Consider the following 20947-nt stretch of genomic DNA (forward strand, 5'->3'; position numbering starts at 1 on the left):
CAAACGTTCACCATTGTGTCCAGTGAGTAACTGCCCTACAACAGATACTGTTGAATTCCAATGATCACAGCTTCTCACTAGAACTCCAGGAAATATCTCTTGAAACCAGTCATTAGTGAGCACATGATGATTATTATCAGATTGAGGGTTGAAGTAAGACATAAACACCGTTGGATGCCGGCCGGCTCAGTGGCCTAGAGGTTAAGCGTTCACGCGTGAGACCGACAGGTACTGGGTTCGAACCGTGCGTGCAGGATCGTGGATGCGGACTGCTGATGAGTCCCACAATAGGATGCAATGGCTGCTTAGTGCTCCCAGTGTTTATTATGGTGGTCTAACTTCAATCGACTCATGAACTCAACTATTAAATTGTCAGCAATTATTGTTACAAATATCAGTTGTAAGACTAAGAGCATTATGTTCATCTAAATACATAAGTTTTCCCTAAGAATTTTATCATCAATAAAGTGGATAACATGTTAGTAAGAACAGTATCTAACCATTAATACTGATAACATATGATGTATAATACAGTTCACTAATCACTGAATTCCAACTAATTGTTCATTGCTCAATCATTTGAATATTTAACTTCATTTCTTATGGTGTATAATCTTAGTTGAAGTTTTTTAGTCAGTCAGTCAGCTGTAACATTGGACTAGGCACATATATATACATATGCATTGATCCAAGTTGACACACAAGATGATCAACAAATTCATAGAAGTAACTACTTCAATGATAGTAATATATAAAAGAAATATTATGTATAAGAATATAATACAGAAGGAAAGATATAAAGCATTTTTAATCTCATAATTTAAGGGAAGAAAAACATTGTGTATACATCGACGCCATTGTGATCGATTTTAAGCCATATCATCTAGGATAAATGTATCTATTCTATACTCTTAATAATAGCAAGCATAGATATATACATATATGTTTATGTAACCTAGATTAAAGAAATGTCCTTGTAATTATTGATTCTTTTTTTGTTGTCGTTGTTGTAAATTATTCTTCCTTCTCTTTTTCTCTCCTAAATTATTCTTTTTCTTTTTTTTAGAAAAATTATTATTGTTATATTACTTATTATTTACTAATAATTATGTTATTTCGATTTGGTCAACTCGTGTACGTGTTTCTATGTTTCCGCCATGTTTTTTTTCTAAAAATAGAAAAACAAAAAACCCAAAAAAACAAGATAGAGTTAGGTAATTAGTTTTTGTTCAGTAACTAGGTTAATACAATCTAAAATACAAATGATTATGTATTATTAGTTATATTGAAAAATATGTACATAATATTGAATAAGTAAACTATTATAAACATTGGTCATTAGCCAGTATTTAGTCAGTTCATATCAAAAGTGGGTTTTTGTAGATATTATAGTCATTTTAATAGTTGAGATCATGAGTCAATTGAAGGTGGATCATTATGGAAAACTTGGAAACACTGGATGACCTTTTTTCTCTTATTGTGAGACTCCTCTGTAGCACTGGGCATCCACAATCCCGACTCGCGAGATTCGAACACAGGACATATCACTCTACTGACTCGTAAAGCGACCCAGAGAAATTTTGTTTTCCTTGGACAATTAGAAAGTTGATCTAAGTGTCAGTAATCATTCTTCAAAGTTGAATTTAAAAATACTGAATTGAAGGATTTAATTCATAGGGATGATAACTATACCGCTTGTCTGTTAGGTTTGACACTCCTTTCGACACTACTCTCTCTCTCTTTTAAACGAATGTGTCATGAATATTTAGTATCCTACGTCTTTGAGCTATAGTTAATGCTTCTCTTATCAAGATTTCTGGACATAATATATACAATAATTATACTACGGCATAGCTATGAGTTGGCCTATATAAGTAGTACTGTTTTCATTGATTACTGATATTTATATGATCCAGTTGTTTGTTAAAGCCATTAGTTTTCCAAAAATCAATTAACGCTAGGCCACCATGGAAAATCTGAAATCTCGCGAGATCGATCGTGGATATGCACTACTGAGGAGTACTGTACTAGGACGAAACGGTCGTCAAGTGCCTCCAGGTTTCCTATGGTGATCTAGCTCTAATTGACTCATGAATTCAACTATTAAATCAGACCAGTCAGTCAGTCAGCTACAGCGTAGGACCAGGCACATATGTGCATCGGTCTTAGTCAACATACCTCATTGACACAACAAGATGAACACCGGATTCATAAAAGTAGTTAATTCAGTAGTTGTTATATATAAAAGAAAGATTGCATTTAAGGACATAGTACAGGAAGACAGAATGAGTTGTTAGAAAGAGAGATATGAAGCGATTTTAGTCTCATGGTTGAAGGAAAGAAAGAGAGTGCATGCACCTACACCATTGTGATCGACTGTGAGTCATGTCACCAAGAGTCTCCAACCATTGGTTACGATAGTCACGCGGACCACAAATGTGTAGTATATATCTACCAACGTGGCATATACTAGAACTTAGTGACTTCAGTGACTAACGCCATGTTTTGGTTTGGCTACCCCTAACTTTCTTCCAACCATCCCCAACACTAGTCAGCATTGTGTTCAGGCATACGGAACATGTGATCCAACCATTTCAGTCTATGAAGGTTCACAACGTCATCAACTGATTTACCGAAATTCCCTAATGAGGTGCGTCTAACGTCACTATTATCTACCCGATGATCCCATGAAATCTGAGCAATATTTTTAAGACATCTATTATCAAATACTAGTATGTTACGAATATCTTAAACTCTTGATGGTCAGGTTTCACAGCCGTAATGTAAAACAGAACGAACTGCCGCGCAGTATACTGTAAATCATATCAGTTTAAGAATGAAGGATTTTACTTTTTTTAATAATATTGGAAAATGCCTCTATTCATAATACATTCTGTCTCTTAGCATATATAATTAAACATTCATTATATATATATATATATATATATATATATATATATATATATATAGGCATTTCTTTGAATACATAATCTTCCATAAATTTTTTATCATAGGTACTTCAATCACTTGTCATTTGTTTCCCTGTTGTGGATAAACAATTTACACAATTCTATTGGGATATATTAGATAATCGTTATAAATTAAAAAAATCAAAATCAAATCATTTTCCTGGTGTAAAAATGAACATTACAAAATCGGGTAAGTATTAAAACTTTTCATTTTATTTAATCAATAAATTTGATCCTATTTAATAGTAATCAATTTCAGTATTTATTGTGAATATAATTGTAATCTGTGATCTGAGTTCAATTAGATCGTATGATTGATTGTTATTGAAATATACATATTTTGGCTTATCCCCTTACATGATTATCGACTTAGATCGTGTTAGAAAATAATGAAATTAAATAAGTCAAATACGAGAATGAAGTTTTGTACATGTATATTTCATGCACTCATTGATCTGGACAAGCAATCAGAGGAACAAAGCGAAGGAAGTGAAAAGAGAGTGTAGTGAAACGATGCTCAGTGGAGAAAGTATGTGAGCCAACTCTATTTATTCAAGCGTTAATTGATATTTATAGCCAGATAAAAATAGATTACAGATATGTTATGAATAAGAAGTGTACACACATATATACGGTCATATAATAACAGTCAAGATTGATAAATGAATAATTAACAAGGTCAAAACGTGACTACTCAAGAGAAATGGATAAATTGTTTTCACTTGGTTTTGTTTACTTGTATCTTCCCAGGTGGCTATCAAGACTCAGTAGCTAAGTGGATAACACGATGGCACTTGAAGCGAACGGTACTGGGTTCGACTCTCAGAGTGAACATCAATTCTGAGATGCAGTTGACGAGTCCCGAATAAGGCGAAACGCGCGTCCTGAATTCCATTGCTAGCCACTATCCATCTATGGATAAATTGGTTTGTCCAGAAACTAGAATAAGCTACGTGGGCTCAACATATTGCCATAAATGTGACGGCAGATTAGAGGACAGTGAATTATCGGTCGGACCAAAGACGCGCAAACGGCCTAGGTTTCTGATTGGTCCCGCTTCCCTGTCTAGCCCATTCAGTTGAGTCCAGAACACAAGTCTCAGCCTCGGAGATATGAATCGTTATATTTCAAACACTCTGCTTATATACCAATCAGGCAGACAACATCGTACCACAAAATATAAAATAACATTGTACAATATTGACCAGTAGGAAAATGACACCATCACAAGTCCAAGGATAGCGTTAGACTTAACAGAATGATTTTTGGGATATTTTTCTGAATATCCCAACACATAGTAACTGACACTACAACATGTTCTTGGTTAAATACTCTCATAAACTTTCTAGCCTGAATCTTGATAACATGTTAGTATTTCCGTATGCGATGATAGGAATCTATAATCTTAAACTTCGCTGTTTGTTTTACAAATTGTTCAGTTAATATCTTTTTTAATGTAGGAATCGGTTGTTCGATTATATCTGACACTGTTTGATGAAACGTATTGATGAGGTCTCCTAAGGAGAAATGATAATTGGTTCCTCGTGGTTGTTAGCATGCCTACAAAAGTCTCCCACTTTTGGTTAAGTAGATATGTGCTTCTACTCTAGAATTTCAAAACGATAGAGATTTACAGTTTAGGTTGATGCTTATAGTAGATGTGCATTTACCTACTTAAATACATTAAGTGAAGAGTTTTTATTGTTATTCTAAACAAAGTCACCAACATCTACCTCAGAAACACAACAAGATCAAAATGAGGTGTTGAATATACATTGGGTTGACTTAAGTTGACAAAATAATATCAAAATTAAACTAGATGGTAATGAGAAAGTTAAATTAAGAAAATACATTTTAAACTATTAGTCAATGTGATAAAATGTTTTGCACTACACACTGACGTTTAATCATTTTGCAATATGGTTTAAATGATTTAAATGGACTATTTGGTGAGACAGTAATTTATAGAGGGCCTTTGAGTGTCGCTAAACTGACCTTGAGAGTGTCCACCTAATAACCAGGACCAAATGAGGGTACTAAACCTGTGTGGGGAATTACAATTATGATTTACAGTTGATGATCAAGGTTACGAATTGGATTTAGGGAGTTTTCATCACGAATTGACATCAGCTATAATGCCAAAACTCTATTTGTCCAAATGGATAAATGAATTCCGTGACAAAATTCAAGACCTGTTATCTTATACGTGATTGGTTCGTCCATATATAAGTCTCGTTGACAATTTGCTCTGCTACTCGATCAATTAGTATTTTGTTATTCTAAGTTTACTTGAGTATTATCGAATATAACGAGTTATATATTTGCTTAATGATAATAATTCTCAGTTAAAATCTAAATGTAATCAGGTTGTCGGCTGAAAGTCCTGCTAGGCTTAACTTTCGTGTCATTTGGTATTCGACACCAAGCTCCACTTTAATCTTAAAGAAATTAATGCTCAATATTTCTATGAATCAATCAGATGTAAATTATAGAGAGTATTACTTGTATATGCTGTCAACTGGTGTATTATCAGTACAGTAGTTTATTCATATCACTGTGTTATTTCCCTCGATTAGACAATTTGAGAATTACATAACGTTTCTTGATAGGGCTAACAATTGTCTCGTAATTTGTTTTGGAAGAGTTCATACAATTGCCTTCAGTTTGATAGATTATTAAATATCAATGTTTTACTGAGGGATCATATATTTGTATGAGAAAGGGTTTTGTGGAAATTATAGTAATTTTAGTAGTTGAGATCACGGTATATTTGGAGCTACACCACCATGGAAAACCTGGAAGTACTGGACGGCTGTTTCATCCTATTGTAGAATTCCTCCGTGACATTGTGCATCCACAATCACGACTCGCGAGATTCGGACCCAGGACCTATCAGTGTACAGCGCGAATGCTTTACCACTAGATCACTGTGGTGGCCGGCATCCAACGGTGTTAATGTCTAATTTGAAATAATCCACGAAATTGAGTGAGACATCCACCATTGTCATCAGTGAGTTACTATCTCTCAATAGACCTGGTTGAACTCCACTGGTCATTGCTTCTCACTAGGACTCCAGGAAATACCTCTTGTGAAGGCAGTCACTAGTGAGCATATGTTATTTTATATCAGAAGGGGTTTCTGTGCATACTATAGGAATATCAATGGTTGAGATTATATATTTCTTAATCATAGATACTAATATAGGGAATTTTTTTATTTTTAAAATTATTTATGTCATTAACCAGTTATATTATGTGTTAACTTTTGTAATTATCTTTTTCTTTAATCAAGGTAATACTACACGTTCAGAATCTTGTTCATTTATGATTTATCCTAAATCAGCTTATTCAACTCGTTTAATAAATGCTGCTGGACGTCTTTTCTGTTTAAAGAATTCTAGTCCCACTAATATTACCGTTAATAATAATAATGTCAATGATGTACAAACATCACCGCCAACATCAATTACATCATCAGTTAAACATTTTTGTTTCCCACTAAAAGATTCAACACGTCAATTACAAAAATCAAAACAATATTTATCAATACATCGTGAAGCATCCATAGAGTCATCATTCTATCAAAATACCAATGAAACTAATAATCAAAATAAACAGACAGAAACAATCATTGATCAACCTGTTGATGTATCACTTGTATCGTTCACGGATGTAAGTTGATTATTTTTTATATTAAGGTAACAAATGTACAAAATTCCATTATACAGAATATTTTTTTTATTGGCACTAGCTATCAGCATAGAAGTCAGCTGATAAAGATTTAGTGACTCTTAAACTAAGATAATACTGTCAATCTATGAACGGATTGTGGTGGCTGGTACTATGTCAAGATCACATAGGTTATTCTAGCTTCTGGACAGACTATTCTATTCATTCTTCTCAAGCCACATTTTGATCTTGTTACTTCACTTGTTAACCGTGACTGTTTTTATGTGATCCTATGTGTGTTAATAACTCACCCTATTCATTATGGGTCTGTAATTTATTTTTGTCTTAATATAATTATTGAGTTACGCTTGATTCAGTCGAGTTGGCAGACAGGATGTACGTACGTACATCAGTTCGAATCGCCACACCAAATTAGCACAGAGATGCAGTTGTCGATTCAAATCCCATAGTGGTCGAGGTAGTAAGAGTATAAGCAGTAATCGGAAACATTAGGGTTTGAAGATATTATTCAAGGAGTATAATTGAGTGAAATAAATTAGAAAAGAGAAGATAAAGGGACATGAAGAATTCAAAAGATTATAATTTGGGAGAACACAGAGAGTAGATGCACCTGCGCCATTGCAAACCATTTTGAGCCATGTGTCATTCAAGGTCTCTAGCCATCGGTTACTATCATCTCGCGGTCCTCAACCAGGTAGTCTACACCTACGAGCATAGCTCATTCCACTTGTCAGTGGCTTCATGGATTTGTATCATGTTTTGGTCTGGCTGTCCCTAGCCTTCTTCCAACCTACTCCTACACCATGAAACATCGTACATTGGGGCATTCGGTGGTTGGGCATACGTAACACGTGTCCCAGCTATCTCAACTGATGAAGTTTCACTACTTTATCAATTGACTTGCCATCCTTACCTAGTGCTCGTTTCCTAACAGCTACATTACTTACTCGGTAGTCCCAGGATATACGAGAAGATACCTATAATCGAATACTAATAGGTATCCAGACCAATGAATAAACGAAACATACGTATTCAAACTTCATTCTCGTGGTTAACTTATTTTATTCCGTTATTCTCTAATGTGAACTAAATCGTCAATTATATACGAGGGTAGCTGGCACATATATTTTGATTGCAATCATTCAGGCAATCTAATTGGAGTCAGGTATTGGTCCAATAAAGGATTTTAGTGTCAATAGTATTGATAGATATGGATTGGGATGTAAACAATAATCATAACAATTGTTCCTAACTAATTGTCATAGAGGCCGAGTTGTGTTCACTCTCTGTTTGGTGTTTTCTCAACATTATTTAATTCCCTCTCTTCGAAAAACTATCATGTTTTTTTGACTTTTTCTAACTCCATAAACACGATATTAATTTTAACTTCTCTGTTATTCAGCTTACTTATTTCATGTTGTTGATGTGATCTGGTATGAAAAAGAAGTGAGTCGATAGACATTCAAGTCCTCCTTATGGAAAAAGGAATAATTTAATCTTCGGTTGATGCTTTTCACAGATACAAAAGTATTCTTATAAAATAAGAACTAAGTTGTGTATGCGAACTTCTAGATAAGTATGAATTTGTAATCGTCAATTATGAACTAAACTTAAATACACAACTAATGAAGATCAGGAAGTACTGAACACTTTCATCTTTCTCTTGGATTCCTTAGTAGTATACATTGATAATTTGATCAGGTGTCGAATCTGTGACTTCAATACTTTGCGACGAACTATCAAAATCGTTAAAAGTTTGGAGGTGGTGATTTGCTCAAATTGATATCTATCCATAGGTATAGAAATAAAAAACAACCGAGAGTTATAAGGCTCATTTACTCAAAGAGTCTCGTACTAGGATGAAACAGCTATCCTATCCTAAATGCATTTCAATGGTTGCTATTAATAATAATAATGAATAGCAATAATAATAAGATCGATCCGTATTGTAAACTAGAATATTCAACAGTATTCACAACCTCACATAGTAAACAATCACCATGTGTTTACTAGTCGCTAACTTCAATAAGCAATTCCTGAAACTTGAACCGATTGAAATTATTAGTGTAAACGATCCAATGTCAACCCTGTGATCTGAAGGTAATATCTAACAGTCCCTCTTTAATACATCTAATTCATATTTCAAATAATGGATGGATAATGCATCTGCCGTGCTAGAATTTTAGAGCGTGAACTTTTCGGAATTTTTAAAATGCATTTTGTAACTGATATTAAAGGATAGATCTGAGGCTGAATTTCCTGAATTTAATATATTTTGGTAAATTGAAGACGTAGCTGATCTACGCTTTTTGCTATGTATTGCTGAAAGATTTTAATTCTTAGGATTTGTGTTAACGATTCCAACTGTTAAATCTCTTTTGGCAAATATGCATTTTGAGGAGATTGCCTTGATATTACCATATATCCTTAAGTGTTTATTAAAGTTGGATTGAGGCTAGAAGTGAAATTTATTTTATTTGTAACCCAGCAGCTAAATATACCTCTTTCTCAATGTTATAATATTTTGTGATATAATGTGATGGTATGCTCTTCGATTCAGTCACTTAAAACTTTAGTATCGGCTGGTCAACGCAATTACATGCCAAATAGAGACCAATATATGTATTCACAAAAGTTGAATAATAATGGCTACATAGTTTTTGTCTAAATGAACAGATTGATTGAAAAAAACACAACAACATATAAGCTGTAATCTTGATCAGATGAATAAACCCTTTATAATAACTCGCTCACTTAATCAAATTCTCTGAAAAGAGATGCCTAACACATTATATGAACTTGTCTTATTTGTGACCGAATAAATTTTATGTATTCATAGGTGCCTAGTTTGTATCGGATAACTACTATTTTACCATTAACTTAGGACTTACATACCAATGCACAGATCTAATCATCAATAGAATACTAACATCAGAAGGGGTTTTGTGGATATTATAGTAATTTTAGTAGTTGAGATCACGGTATATTTGGAGCTACACCACCATGGAAAACCTGGAAGTACTGGACGGCTGTTTCATCCTATTGTAGAATTCCTCCGTGACATTGTGCATCCACAATCACGACTCGCGAGATTCGGACCCAGGACCTATCAGTGTACAGCGCGAATGCTTTACCACTAGATCACTGTGGTGGCCGGCATCCAACGGTGTTAATGTCTAATTTGAAATAATCCACGAAATTGAGTGAGACATCCACCATTGTCATCAGTGAGTTACTATCTCTCAATAGACCTGGTTGAACTCCACTGGTCATTGCTTCTCACTAGGACTCCAGGAAATACCTCTTGTGAAGCCAGTCACCAAAGAGACTGATGTCTGTCTATCTTCAATAGACTTATGATTTCAACTATTAAGAATACTAACCATATAACATTCTAATTCGTAAATCACAAAATTACAGAGCATCTTAATGAAATCTTACAATCATATAGTAAATGCTTAATTTGCAAAATGTTCACTAATTGTCTCAAAATGACTCAGACTTCATTGTTCTTGCATTTTCATACAAATTGCATTGTGTTTCCATTCTTTACTGTTCGATCCTCTTGTCTATCTGCTGCCAGACATTCTATTCACGACTACCATCATATACTACTTATGTCGATTTGAGTAGCACATACAGCACCATAGTAATCTTTTGAACATTTTATGAACATTCCTTGTTGTTTTTTCTTCTTTTGTTTTGTTTAATTTAGTCATCAGAATGTAACAAAAGAACTAAATGTAAAGATGTAAAATTTTCATCATATTCTAAAGTCAATGTACATAATGAATTAGATAATCATATAACAAACGAAATGAATACAAATTTCTATTCTAATCCTATCAATCTTCGACGTAATCAATCACGTTATCGTTCATTACGTCGTAGACAAATGGAAAATTTAACAAAACGTGCTGAATGGTTTTTACAACCAACTATATTACCTAAATTAACATTTACATTAAATCAATTCAATGATAATAATGATACAAATACAAGTATGTCTACAATATCATTATTAAATATACAAGATAAAATGAATAATACAATGACAAATCATAATTCTAATATGATACAAGTTGTTCATCCAAGAATATTATTCACATCATCTACAAGTGATTTATTGATTCCATCAAATTATGACCACCTAGATACAACATATTGTCGTCAACCCTATGATGAAACATTATTAGATCATAAAAAAATCAATCCAACTCATTTATATCCATCCTACAATTATGGTCATAGTTTTAATAGTTTATTAAATCATTCATTATTATCAACAACGTCATCATCATCATCTAATTATTATGTTATATCACAATCAAATCAATTATATTCATCTCAACTAAATCAACAAAATCATACAATCAATTCATTACTTATACCGGGTTTATCATCAGAAGAGAATAATACTTCGACTCATTCATTTCTATATTATAATATACCTAAATATTCATTATCATATCATCATGATTATGATCATATCAATAAACATGATCGTTTACAATCAACAAGTTATGATAATTTTCATATTCTATCCTATTCATCTAATCATAATATACATGAAAATAATAATATCAATCTAATAGATAATTGTAATATAACACCTACTAATATATCTTCTATATCGAATACAAATTATACTAATTCAACAAATCTTTCATTCAATGTTAAAAATGAATTATGTCATAATAATAATAATAAATTAACATCATCTATCTCAGGTTTAGATATTATTAAAAAATCAAATATGGTTTATTCTGATTGGTCCATTGATCGACCAATCAAAAATGAACTTTTAAATCGTTATCGTCCACGTAGTCATAGTATTAGTAATAATAGTAGTAGTAGTCGTCGTCATAGTAATAATGTAACTAAATTAAAATAATCTAAACTAATACCATTATAAAATGAATTTAATAATAAATAGATAAATACAAAATATAAATTATAAACTAGTTAATTGTTTTTTTCTCTTTATTCATTCATTTTATTGTTTAGTTACTTTTTGTATACAAATAGATTTAATATTATTGTCCTAGTCAATAATATTTTAATGATTTAACAATCAAAAAACTGTCTCTCTATCTCGTTCTTTGAACTTTGTTGATTTCGTTTAAAATCTAATCTATTACTGAAATGTAATATACTTTATGATCATTTAATACTCATTTGTATATATATATATATAATAGTGACAATTGATATATATATATATATATATATACATATATATATATATATATATATATATATTGCAGGGAGATGCAAAATACTCATTACATATATACTTAGTGCTAATATCACAAATGTATGATTTTAATTTTGTAATGAGTTCATTGAATTGAACATTTAATACAAAACAAACAAACATGACTGGCATTTATTTTGATTGAATGTTTATTTATTTATTTATTTGTAATTGTAAATGTATTTTAAGATTTTTCATGGATATAATACTGAAAAAAAACAAAAAAATGACGGTCATCGAAAATCTTGCATTTTTATAATAGAAGAAAAACTCTCACACACACACGCACATACGCACACACACATTGATAAATAGTATACAAATGCATTTTTCGATTTTTCTAAATGATCTCAATATGACACATTAAAAAATGAATAAATCAAACAACACGTTTATACTTTCCATGAAGATAAGTCTCATCGTGATCTTCGTTTCTTTCATTCTTTTTTTATTATTATTTTATTTTAATGTTTTCTTTACCCTAATAATCATGAATAAATCAAAGGTGTGTAGATGTGTGCGTGTAGTAGTAGTAGTAGAAGTTGATGTGAATATACATGTATAATTGTAATTGTTTCGTCAACATTTCTTGCTTATATCCTGTTTTCAAAATTTCAATGAAGCCAAAAGAAGAAGAAGAAAAAAAAAGAAAAAAACAACTATTACGTCATTATATTTTCAAATTGTTTACTGTTTAATTTTTGTTTTCATGAATTTTTTTGTGTGTTTTATTCATTAAAATGTTTTTTTCTTTATTTTTTTTTTGTGTGTGGAAATTTTTTTCAATTCTCAATGATTACTTTTATGCTACATTTTTTGTGGTTAATCTGTAATAAAACAAAAAAGAACATACTGTGTGTATGCAGAAAAAAAAGAAAAAGAGAAAAAAGAACATTTAGCTTACTTTTTTCTTTTTTTTGTTCTGTTTTCTTTTTTTTCTAAAATAAATAAAGAAAGAAATAAAGTTCATTTAATTGATTGTTAAATTTTATTATTCATCATTTTCCTTAATTGTTTATATAATTATTAAAGTAAACAAGTTTGTTTTGCTTCTTTAAATCATTTGTATTTGTCAACTAACAACTTTTATTGAAAAAATATAAACAAGAAAGAAAGAGATTTGATGAAACTTGTAATTGTAGTATTGAATCATTGAATAATTGATTATTTATAACATGATCAAAATCATTGCAATATCTATTCAAGGTAAGAAGGATTGTTCTTATTGAGTTGATTGAATATATCGTGTTAAGATATTTGTCTTCATGAAATATCTAAGAAATAAACTGATTTGACAATGATCATGACAATTTGAAAGTATAAATGGAAAGCTTAAATGATATCAATTTTTGTGATCGATAACACAATCGTTGAAAATCAGTGATTTTAGGTACATTAGTTTCATATGAAGACGAAAATCTGCTGGTAAGGTTATGTATAGCTGATCTCATACAACGTTTTCTTCTGTTATGACAAAGTAGCATATCTTACTGTTGTTATATCTTAGTATAGTTGACAATATCACTTACCGTGAGATTGTAAGTTTTCTTCTTTTTGTCTATTCATTAATCAACTAACCTCCATAGTATAGTAGGAAATGAAGGAACAAATTTTCAAAACACTATGTCTCATTTGAGGTGCTATGATGATATACTTTTAATTTGTGAACATTTTCACTTGTAGTACGTTGTTAGTTTGATTTTATCAATGGAATCCTCCATACTATTAGAAAACAAGATATTTTCTTGAATAATGTTTATCTTCATTAACCTCAAAGCTAACATACTGTCAAATTATCATTGGGTAGATGAATAATTTAATGATGTGTAAAATAACCCACAAATAATTGCATCTCATTTACCATTTGATCTTAGAAGATCAAAAAAGATCCAATTTAGTTTTATCCACCATGTCAGAAATATTGTTAAATATCTTATACTTATCTACTTACTCTTTTTACCCTTCGTGGAGGTTCATAGGCTATCAACCAGCACTATCCATCCCACTCTGTCCTGGACGATCTTTTCCAGTTGCTATTTATCCTTTTCATATCTGCTTCCAACTCCCGACGTAGTATGTTCTTCGGCTTTCATTTTTTCCGTCTCCCTTCAGGATTTCAAGTTGGGGCTTGCTTCATGATGTAGTTTGCTGATTTCTTCACTGTAAATCTTATTTAGTTACGTCTTTTCCTAACTTCCTGTTTAGATGGAAGTTGGTTTGTTCTGTCTTACAGAAGGCTGTTGCTGATGATACCCGACCAACGGATAAATACCTGATACTTAACACAGAGGTTAATTCTCTGAATATATATATATATATATATATATATATATACTTATATCGGTATAAGTAGTATATAACGCGAGTCAGCAATAGAATTTCTGGCAGAAGAAAATTAAGAAGATCAAGAAGGGAAGAACGTGAAAAGTGCAGGAATAGTGAAGTCTGAGACGATTGACTGATATTTGCAAAAGGAACAGTCAAGTTTGAGACAGTTGATTGATATTTTGCAAATTAACTATTTACTGTATGGTTCTCAGATTTTACTAAGATGTGTTGTAATTTTGTGCACAAATACGTACGATTGTCCCCACTCGTGTTTTTGTTCGCTACAATAGTACCAGCATATAAATGAGATTCTAAATATTAAGAGTTTATAACTAAGAGATTACATTTAGCTGAAAGTGTGATTATGAAGCAACTAACTGTCAGATTTATCATGTAGATAGGTGCAGAATGAGCGGTTGGTGTTATATCCTAGTGGAGATTAAATTACGGGTAACTTCCTAGAACTATTAATGGACTAGTATTATCTATATATTCTTATGGTATAACTATTCAGTAACTAGATATATATATATATATATATATATATATATATATATATCCCTTATTATAAACTTCATTTTAACCTATCGACTATTATTATAAGATTTACTGTTCTTTAATTATGTTCACTTTGTTAATTACCGTCTCCCACAGTCTTAGCCACTTTTTTGGCTTTATTTTGTATAAATGTTATTTCCTATTTTATGGTGCGATGCGGTCAGCTTGGCTGGTATATGAACCAAGTACGTCTGAAATAATTGATTCGCATAGTGGAGTCTGTTATAGGTATTCTGGACTAAAGTGGTTGGGCTAGGCGAGCAACAGACCAATAGGATGCTAGGCTGATCAAACCGATTGAACGTCACTGGTTTAGTACAGTACAAGAGTGAATAAGCCGTATTTCGATTGGCGAATAAATTAAGTGATAACTAGCTGGACTTAAAGTAGCATCAGTTAGAGTTTGCATAAGTGTCGTAACTAACGATTGGAAACTTTAGGTGACATCCCTACGAATAATTTGAAATGATTCAGGCGGATTCATTCTAGTTTTCTTTATATCCCCAGTTTTATAATTATCATGTATATCATCTACTCTATAAATCAATTCTTTCTTCATAAAGAATATCGAGTATAGTTTATCATTTCTATCATTATTATTGTTTTCATCACTACTACTAGTGCTACTAATTCTGTTACTCTAGAGTTTATCTACATAATTTTATGTTATAGTACATTTGATTATCCCCAACTGTGTTCTCGTTCATTACAATATTATAAACTTACTATGCATTAGGCTTATTATATACATCTACTATTTTAGTGACTTAGAACCCAGATACTTTAAGTTAAACTGTTTCATAAGAAAACGTAGCCTAAATTATAAAATATTCTCTTTAAGTATACTTCATGAAAAAATAATCAATACTAATGCTTACTGAAGAATAACTTCTAGACTGATTTCTTAACATTGTATTTAGAGACTGTATTTTACAGAAATATTCAATGAATTGGCTATAAATACTGCTAATTCTAAGCTAATAGTTGACTTAAAAGGAATTATCATCATTTTAATTTTGATTTGAAGTCTTAAACGTTTTTTATGTTTGTGATAAGACTTTTAACTTTTAGATGAGATGAAGTTAAGGCTTTTGACTTCTCAGTTGATCTGGATCTTTTATCGCACACGCAATAATAAATGTAGAAGACGACAACTAGTATAGCAAAAGCACTAGGTTTCATCATACACATAGGTGAAAGCACGATTTTCTGATACAACACAACATGCACCAGTCGAGTCACACATGACGGAGAAGCTTTGGGGGATGTAGAATCCTTTATATATCTAGACAGCATCATTGATGAACATGGTGGATTTGATGCAGATGTGAAAGCGCGGATCGATAAAGCAAGAGTAGCATATCTACAATTGAATAACATCTGGAACTTCAAATAACTGCCAACCAACAAAGAAATCAGAATTTTCAATACAGATATCAAGAGTTTTACTGTATGAGGCGGAAACTTGCAGAACTACGAAAGTCATCATTTAGAAGACACAAGTGTTTATTGACGGTTGCATACATAAAATACCTCGGATCCGTTGGCCTGACACTATCTGCAACAATCTACAGTGGTAGACAACAAATCAGATCCCAGCAGAGGAAGAAGTCAGGAAGAAGAAGCACTGGAAGTGGATAAGACAATATTGAGGAAGGCACCGAACTGCGTCATAAGGCAAGCCCTCACTTGGAATCCACAGGGCCTCAAGGAGAAGAGGAAGACCAAAGAACACATTAGGTGGAAAAGTAGAGACAGACAATTTTAGTGATGAATAAGACATTTACAATTAAACAATATTACTTCCAAATTAAGATCATTCTACAATAAATTCACACATAACAAAACTGTTAATTTTGATGTAGGAGGAAACAATCAAGTCAGCTATAACTAAATTCACAAAACTACTCATTCACACTAAACTTTAATATAAATATACTTCAAGGTTATATACATGAACTAATTTCATGTGAAATGAATAAGAAATTCATATCAATTAGATATAACAAACATGAAAGTGTTAATAAGTGTTTTCTGTCATATAATAAACGATTAAGAAAGAGAATACTCAACTAGTGTTAATAATCTAAATAAAATCATTAGGAAAATGAAAGTGTTAATCATTTTTAAAACGCTACTTCCTGTCAATAAACAAAAAACAACAACACACTTATGATCAGTATGAGGTTGTAGAGATTACTAATTTTACGGATTGAGATCATGAGTAGATTAATTTAAGACAGTCATTGAAAATCTGGAAGCGTTGGACAGCTGTCTCGTTCGCGCGCGAGGGACTGAAGGTCCTGGGTTTGAATCTCGCGAGGTGAGATCGTGGATACGCACTGCCACGGGGTAGTCCCATATTAGGACAAAACGGCCGTCCAGTACTTTTAGGCTTTCCACGTTGGTCTAGTTTCAATTGACTTATGAATTCAACAATTAAATTACTATAATATCTACAAAACTGTTCTCTAATTACAATCAGAGTCTAAATTGAATATTTTTGTCTGCGTATTTTTAATAGCGTTGTGTTCTGCAGGATGGGTTTGCTGACTCCGTGCCCTCCTGTCCTCCTTTGTAGAGGCTTCGGACCGGCAGCAACCTTAGCAGAGCTGCTAGAGGAGTTAATTGCTTATAATTCTGTTATTAATAAATAAGTTAAATATCTAGTGACATAAAGTGATATCTTACCATCTGAAGCACACAAGACCGATAAAAGCCATAAAGAAAAATTAGTGATTATAAGAATGCGAAAACATCGAAAATGTTCATACGAACAGTTCGACATTACTTCTGAAACATCTGTCTTTCCCATTTTAACAACATACAGGACCATAACTGTAGTAAAGTTCAGTACTTGTTGTGGTTTACTGAAGCTCCAGTTCATTAAAGTGTAAGTCTTTCAGAATTTTTTCTCATTCTATACGGTTATGAGCAGTGACCTCGGTTTTAAAGAAGATTGACAACACACTTAGTAAGGTTTTACTTATTTGACACCGGGGTCATATCTTGTACTTCTTGCATTATGGATAATATACATTCATTTTTCGAGTGATACAATCGAAGTACCACCACCAAGAGTAGACCAATGTTCTATGAAGGTCGGTTTCATTCAGGATGAGCACTGTTCATGAGTGTGTCAACTTAGTACTGTCTGATATTTAGATATCAAGGATTTGTTCTGATATTTCCTCAGGTAAAAAATAATATTTTGGTTTTATGAAAATATACTTATTAGTTTGTTTTATATTGGTAAGATTGAAAACTATGAACGTTTCGATACATCGAACACGGACAAATCACTGGTACTTGAATGCGTAGTAAACTAGGTAAACATGTGACAAAATATCAGTATAATGATGTCGTAAAAGGACTTAAGGAATAGCCTGGAAAGTAAATTTTTCTTCACAGAACTGCGCCAAACGAATTTCTTGAATTTTTCTCAAACTTCCTGCAAGCGTTGGTAAAAATAAAAATTTTCTCTTGACTTTGTGGAAAACTACAAGACTACCTCAAAGTCAGGAGATATGTATTAACCAATAAAATTAAGGTTAGTTGAAAAACTGTTGTTTTTTTAAGTTTTTTATCACCAAGCGGATCCCAATAACTTTGACTGGAATAACATTGCAAACTATATCCTACAGAAATACCACTAACTGCAATATTTAGTATCGAGCGCTTCAAGTCGTAATATACAAAGTCTCCGGATTTTGAAAACCTTTCGGCAATATTCTTCAAAGCCATATAAAAATTCGTAGTTTTACACCAGCTCTGATGAAATATTGAGGAACACCATGAATTTCCTCAAAGGTCTTGAGGATTTCTCCTAAATAACTCTCAATTTCATGGAAAAACTCCAGACAAGGTATAAATTTTCCAAAAATTCATATTGCAGCTTCCTTGAAATGCATAGAATTCTCCCCGAAATCGGATGATTGAGAGGTTGTTAAGCAAGTCATGAATAAACAGTTGTTTTTATCTGCAAAGTAAGTGAGTTGGTTAAGGTTGTCAACGCATCTCATATTTAAACGGAAATGACCTCATGCTGGCCAGTTCTAATCTTTATGGGCTAACAAATACATACAAAAACGGAAACGTCATTCTGTGCAATTTGATGTTCAGACCAGCTTTTGGATATCATGAACTAGGTAATTATATAGAGAGTTAATTCTAAGCTATTTATTTAAGGCATAAATAGTATGGTTGCTTATCATCAGTTTTACTGGTACATTTATGACTTGTACACCTTCACATTTCCCGCAATCTAACCTACTTAAAATGATATCACAACAACCTGACGTAGGCAACTCAATAAAACAGTATATTAGTCGAGGTTCGCCCGTTGAATTAACTTATTTAAATTTGAATTTTCACCCTCTGATCGATCACATAGAGTTTTTAACGTTGCTCGTCAATGATTATTCTTATTTTTTATTTTTAATGTTCTACACCTCTTTAATTGATTCGTTTGGTGTTTGTTGTCACCTCATGTACTGCTCTCTGGTTATAGGAGACCAATGAAAACAGTTTTCTAGGATGGGTTAGGAGACTCCATATAATATTTGTTTAACTTTCATAGTAGCTTAGGAAACAGTTACGATATAGCGAGTTCATAGTAAACAAAGACGAATGATGACCAGATCCAGCGAATACTGGAGCTCGAAAAACTGTCCCTAGGCCAGCGGATATTGCTACAGTACAACATCTCGAGGGATCAGTTAGTCATTTGATAAGAAGAGCCAAACAGATAAAGCCATATGAGTAAGTCGATTGATGGCATTCAGAAATGACCTAAAGGACAAGTTGATTTCATTGGCTAAGAAATGGATCAATATCTTGGGGATTAGAGTGGGATATATATGAATGAGTATTTTCCCACTTTATTCCGTAGTTTAAAACACATTCACGTTAGAGCTTGTGTTGTCACTCAATTAGTCAGTTAGTTTTAGTATCACATTTTTGACACCGTCTGTCAAAACATTACTGCGTATCGTTCTTGATCTGCATCACTTATGTCCTCCACTGAAACGCCTACAGGTAAGGAATGGGAAACGAGAATAATCCACATACTTTTGTATGGTTTATCATAAGATCAACTTAGTTCTGGACATGACGATACTTCCTTACCTATTGTAGGTGCTCCATGTGCTTCAAGTTATCGTATTGTGTTAGTTAGTTCTCATATCTTTACCGATGAATCTGTAATAATGACTTCTTATGAATTAAATCATTCACAACGGCAGTACGTGACTATAGCCAAACCCAGCAAGGAGAACCCTATACCTTTTTCACACAATGTTGGGAAGAAATCCATTCACCATCCTGACAAAGCATAAACCATTTCAAACCGTGTTTTGGTCATGAAAGTGAATTCCTGTTCACAAAGCAAACTGACTACACCGATAAGGAATCCCAATTCCAGGCTACGATATCGGTACCTCGTATTTGTGTACTCAGTCTTTGAACAAGCTAATACCTTATCGAGATCAAAAGGTTCCAAGGGAAAAATTTTGGTAGACACTCTTGCGACAAGCATAAAACTAAAAAAAGTTCATCGCGTGGTGACGGACGGACGAATTACTAGTCATCTTCAAAGCTATCAAATAAGCCACCAAAAATCACAAAACATAAGAGAAATTAGGCATAAGCTGTCATTTTTGAAGGAGAACTCTTACAATACGTTGTTCGACATTGCTCACTTATGGTCGTTGGTTTGTGCGGTAATTTCAGTGACTACATTGTATTCATGCATATATTTCAGCTCTAGCTTTAGGGAACATGTTTTTAGTTAATGCGGATCTATTTACACAGTGGCTGAAATTATGTTTTATGCCGAAGTGTATAGACAAAGAAACTGTCGAAAAAGTGCCTGGTTTGTTTGTATATATCGGTGTGCCAGTGACCTTGGTTAAAGATAATGACTCATTTTGCTACTCATACACTCAAACAGTTTCGTTTTGTGAATATGATAACACACGACCTTCACCCTGCCATGCTTATTCCGCTGCAGGGCAGAAATCTTAGTGGACGAATTGTGACGCGCCATGGTTAAAGGTAAAAACGAGGAGACACTTAGCCAAACAGTCACAGAGTTCCTATAATCTAGCAGAACTACCCTAGACCTTGATATTCCAGATTAGAAGTC

At 32.6% G+C, this 20947-nt stretch overlaps 1 protein-coding gene across 1 annotated transcript in view; it reads left to right on the top strand.

The window, feature by feature from the left end:
* The window catches only part of MS3_00009380 (uncharacterized protein), a gene marked incomplete at its 5' end in the record, with an annotated part of 37968 nt that extends 24934 nt beyond the window's left edge, over positions 1-13034 (top strand). The window contains 3 exons of the mRNA XM_035733930.2: positions 3015-3159; positions 6262-6641; positions 10375-13034. Coding sequence (XP_035590256.1) covers positions 3015-3159; positions 6262-6641; positions 10375-11553 — 1704 coding nt within the window. The 3' untranslated portion in view covers positions 11554-13034. The remainder of the gene's footprint in view (positions 1-3014; positions 3160-6261; positions 6642-10374) is intronic.
* Positions 13035-20947: the final 7913 nt, after the last annotated feature.

This window comes from Schistosoma haematobium, chromosome 5, assembly GCF_000699445.3.
Source record: "Schistosoma haematobium chromosome 5, whole genome shotgun sequence".
Taxonomy (NCBI): domain Eukaryota; kingdom Metazoa; phylum Platyhelminthes; class Trematoda; order Strigeidida; family Schistosomatidae; genus Schistosoma; species Schistosoma haematobium.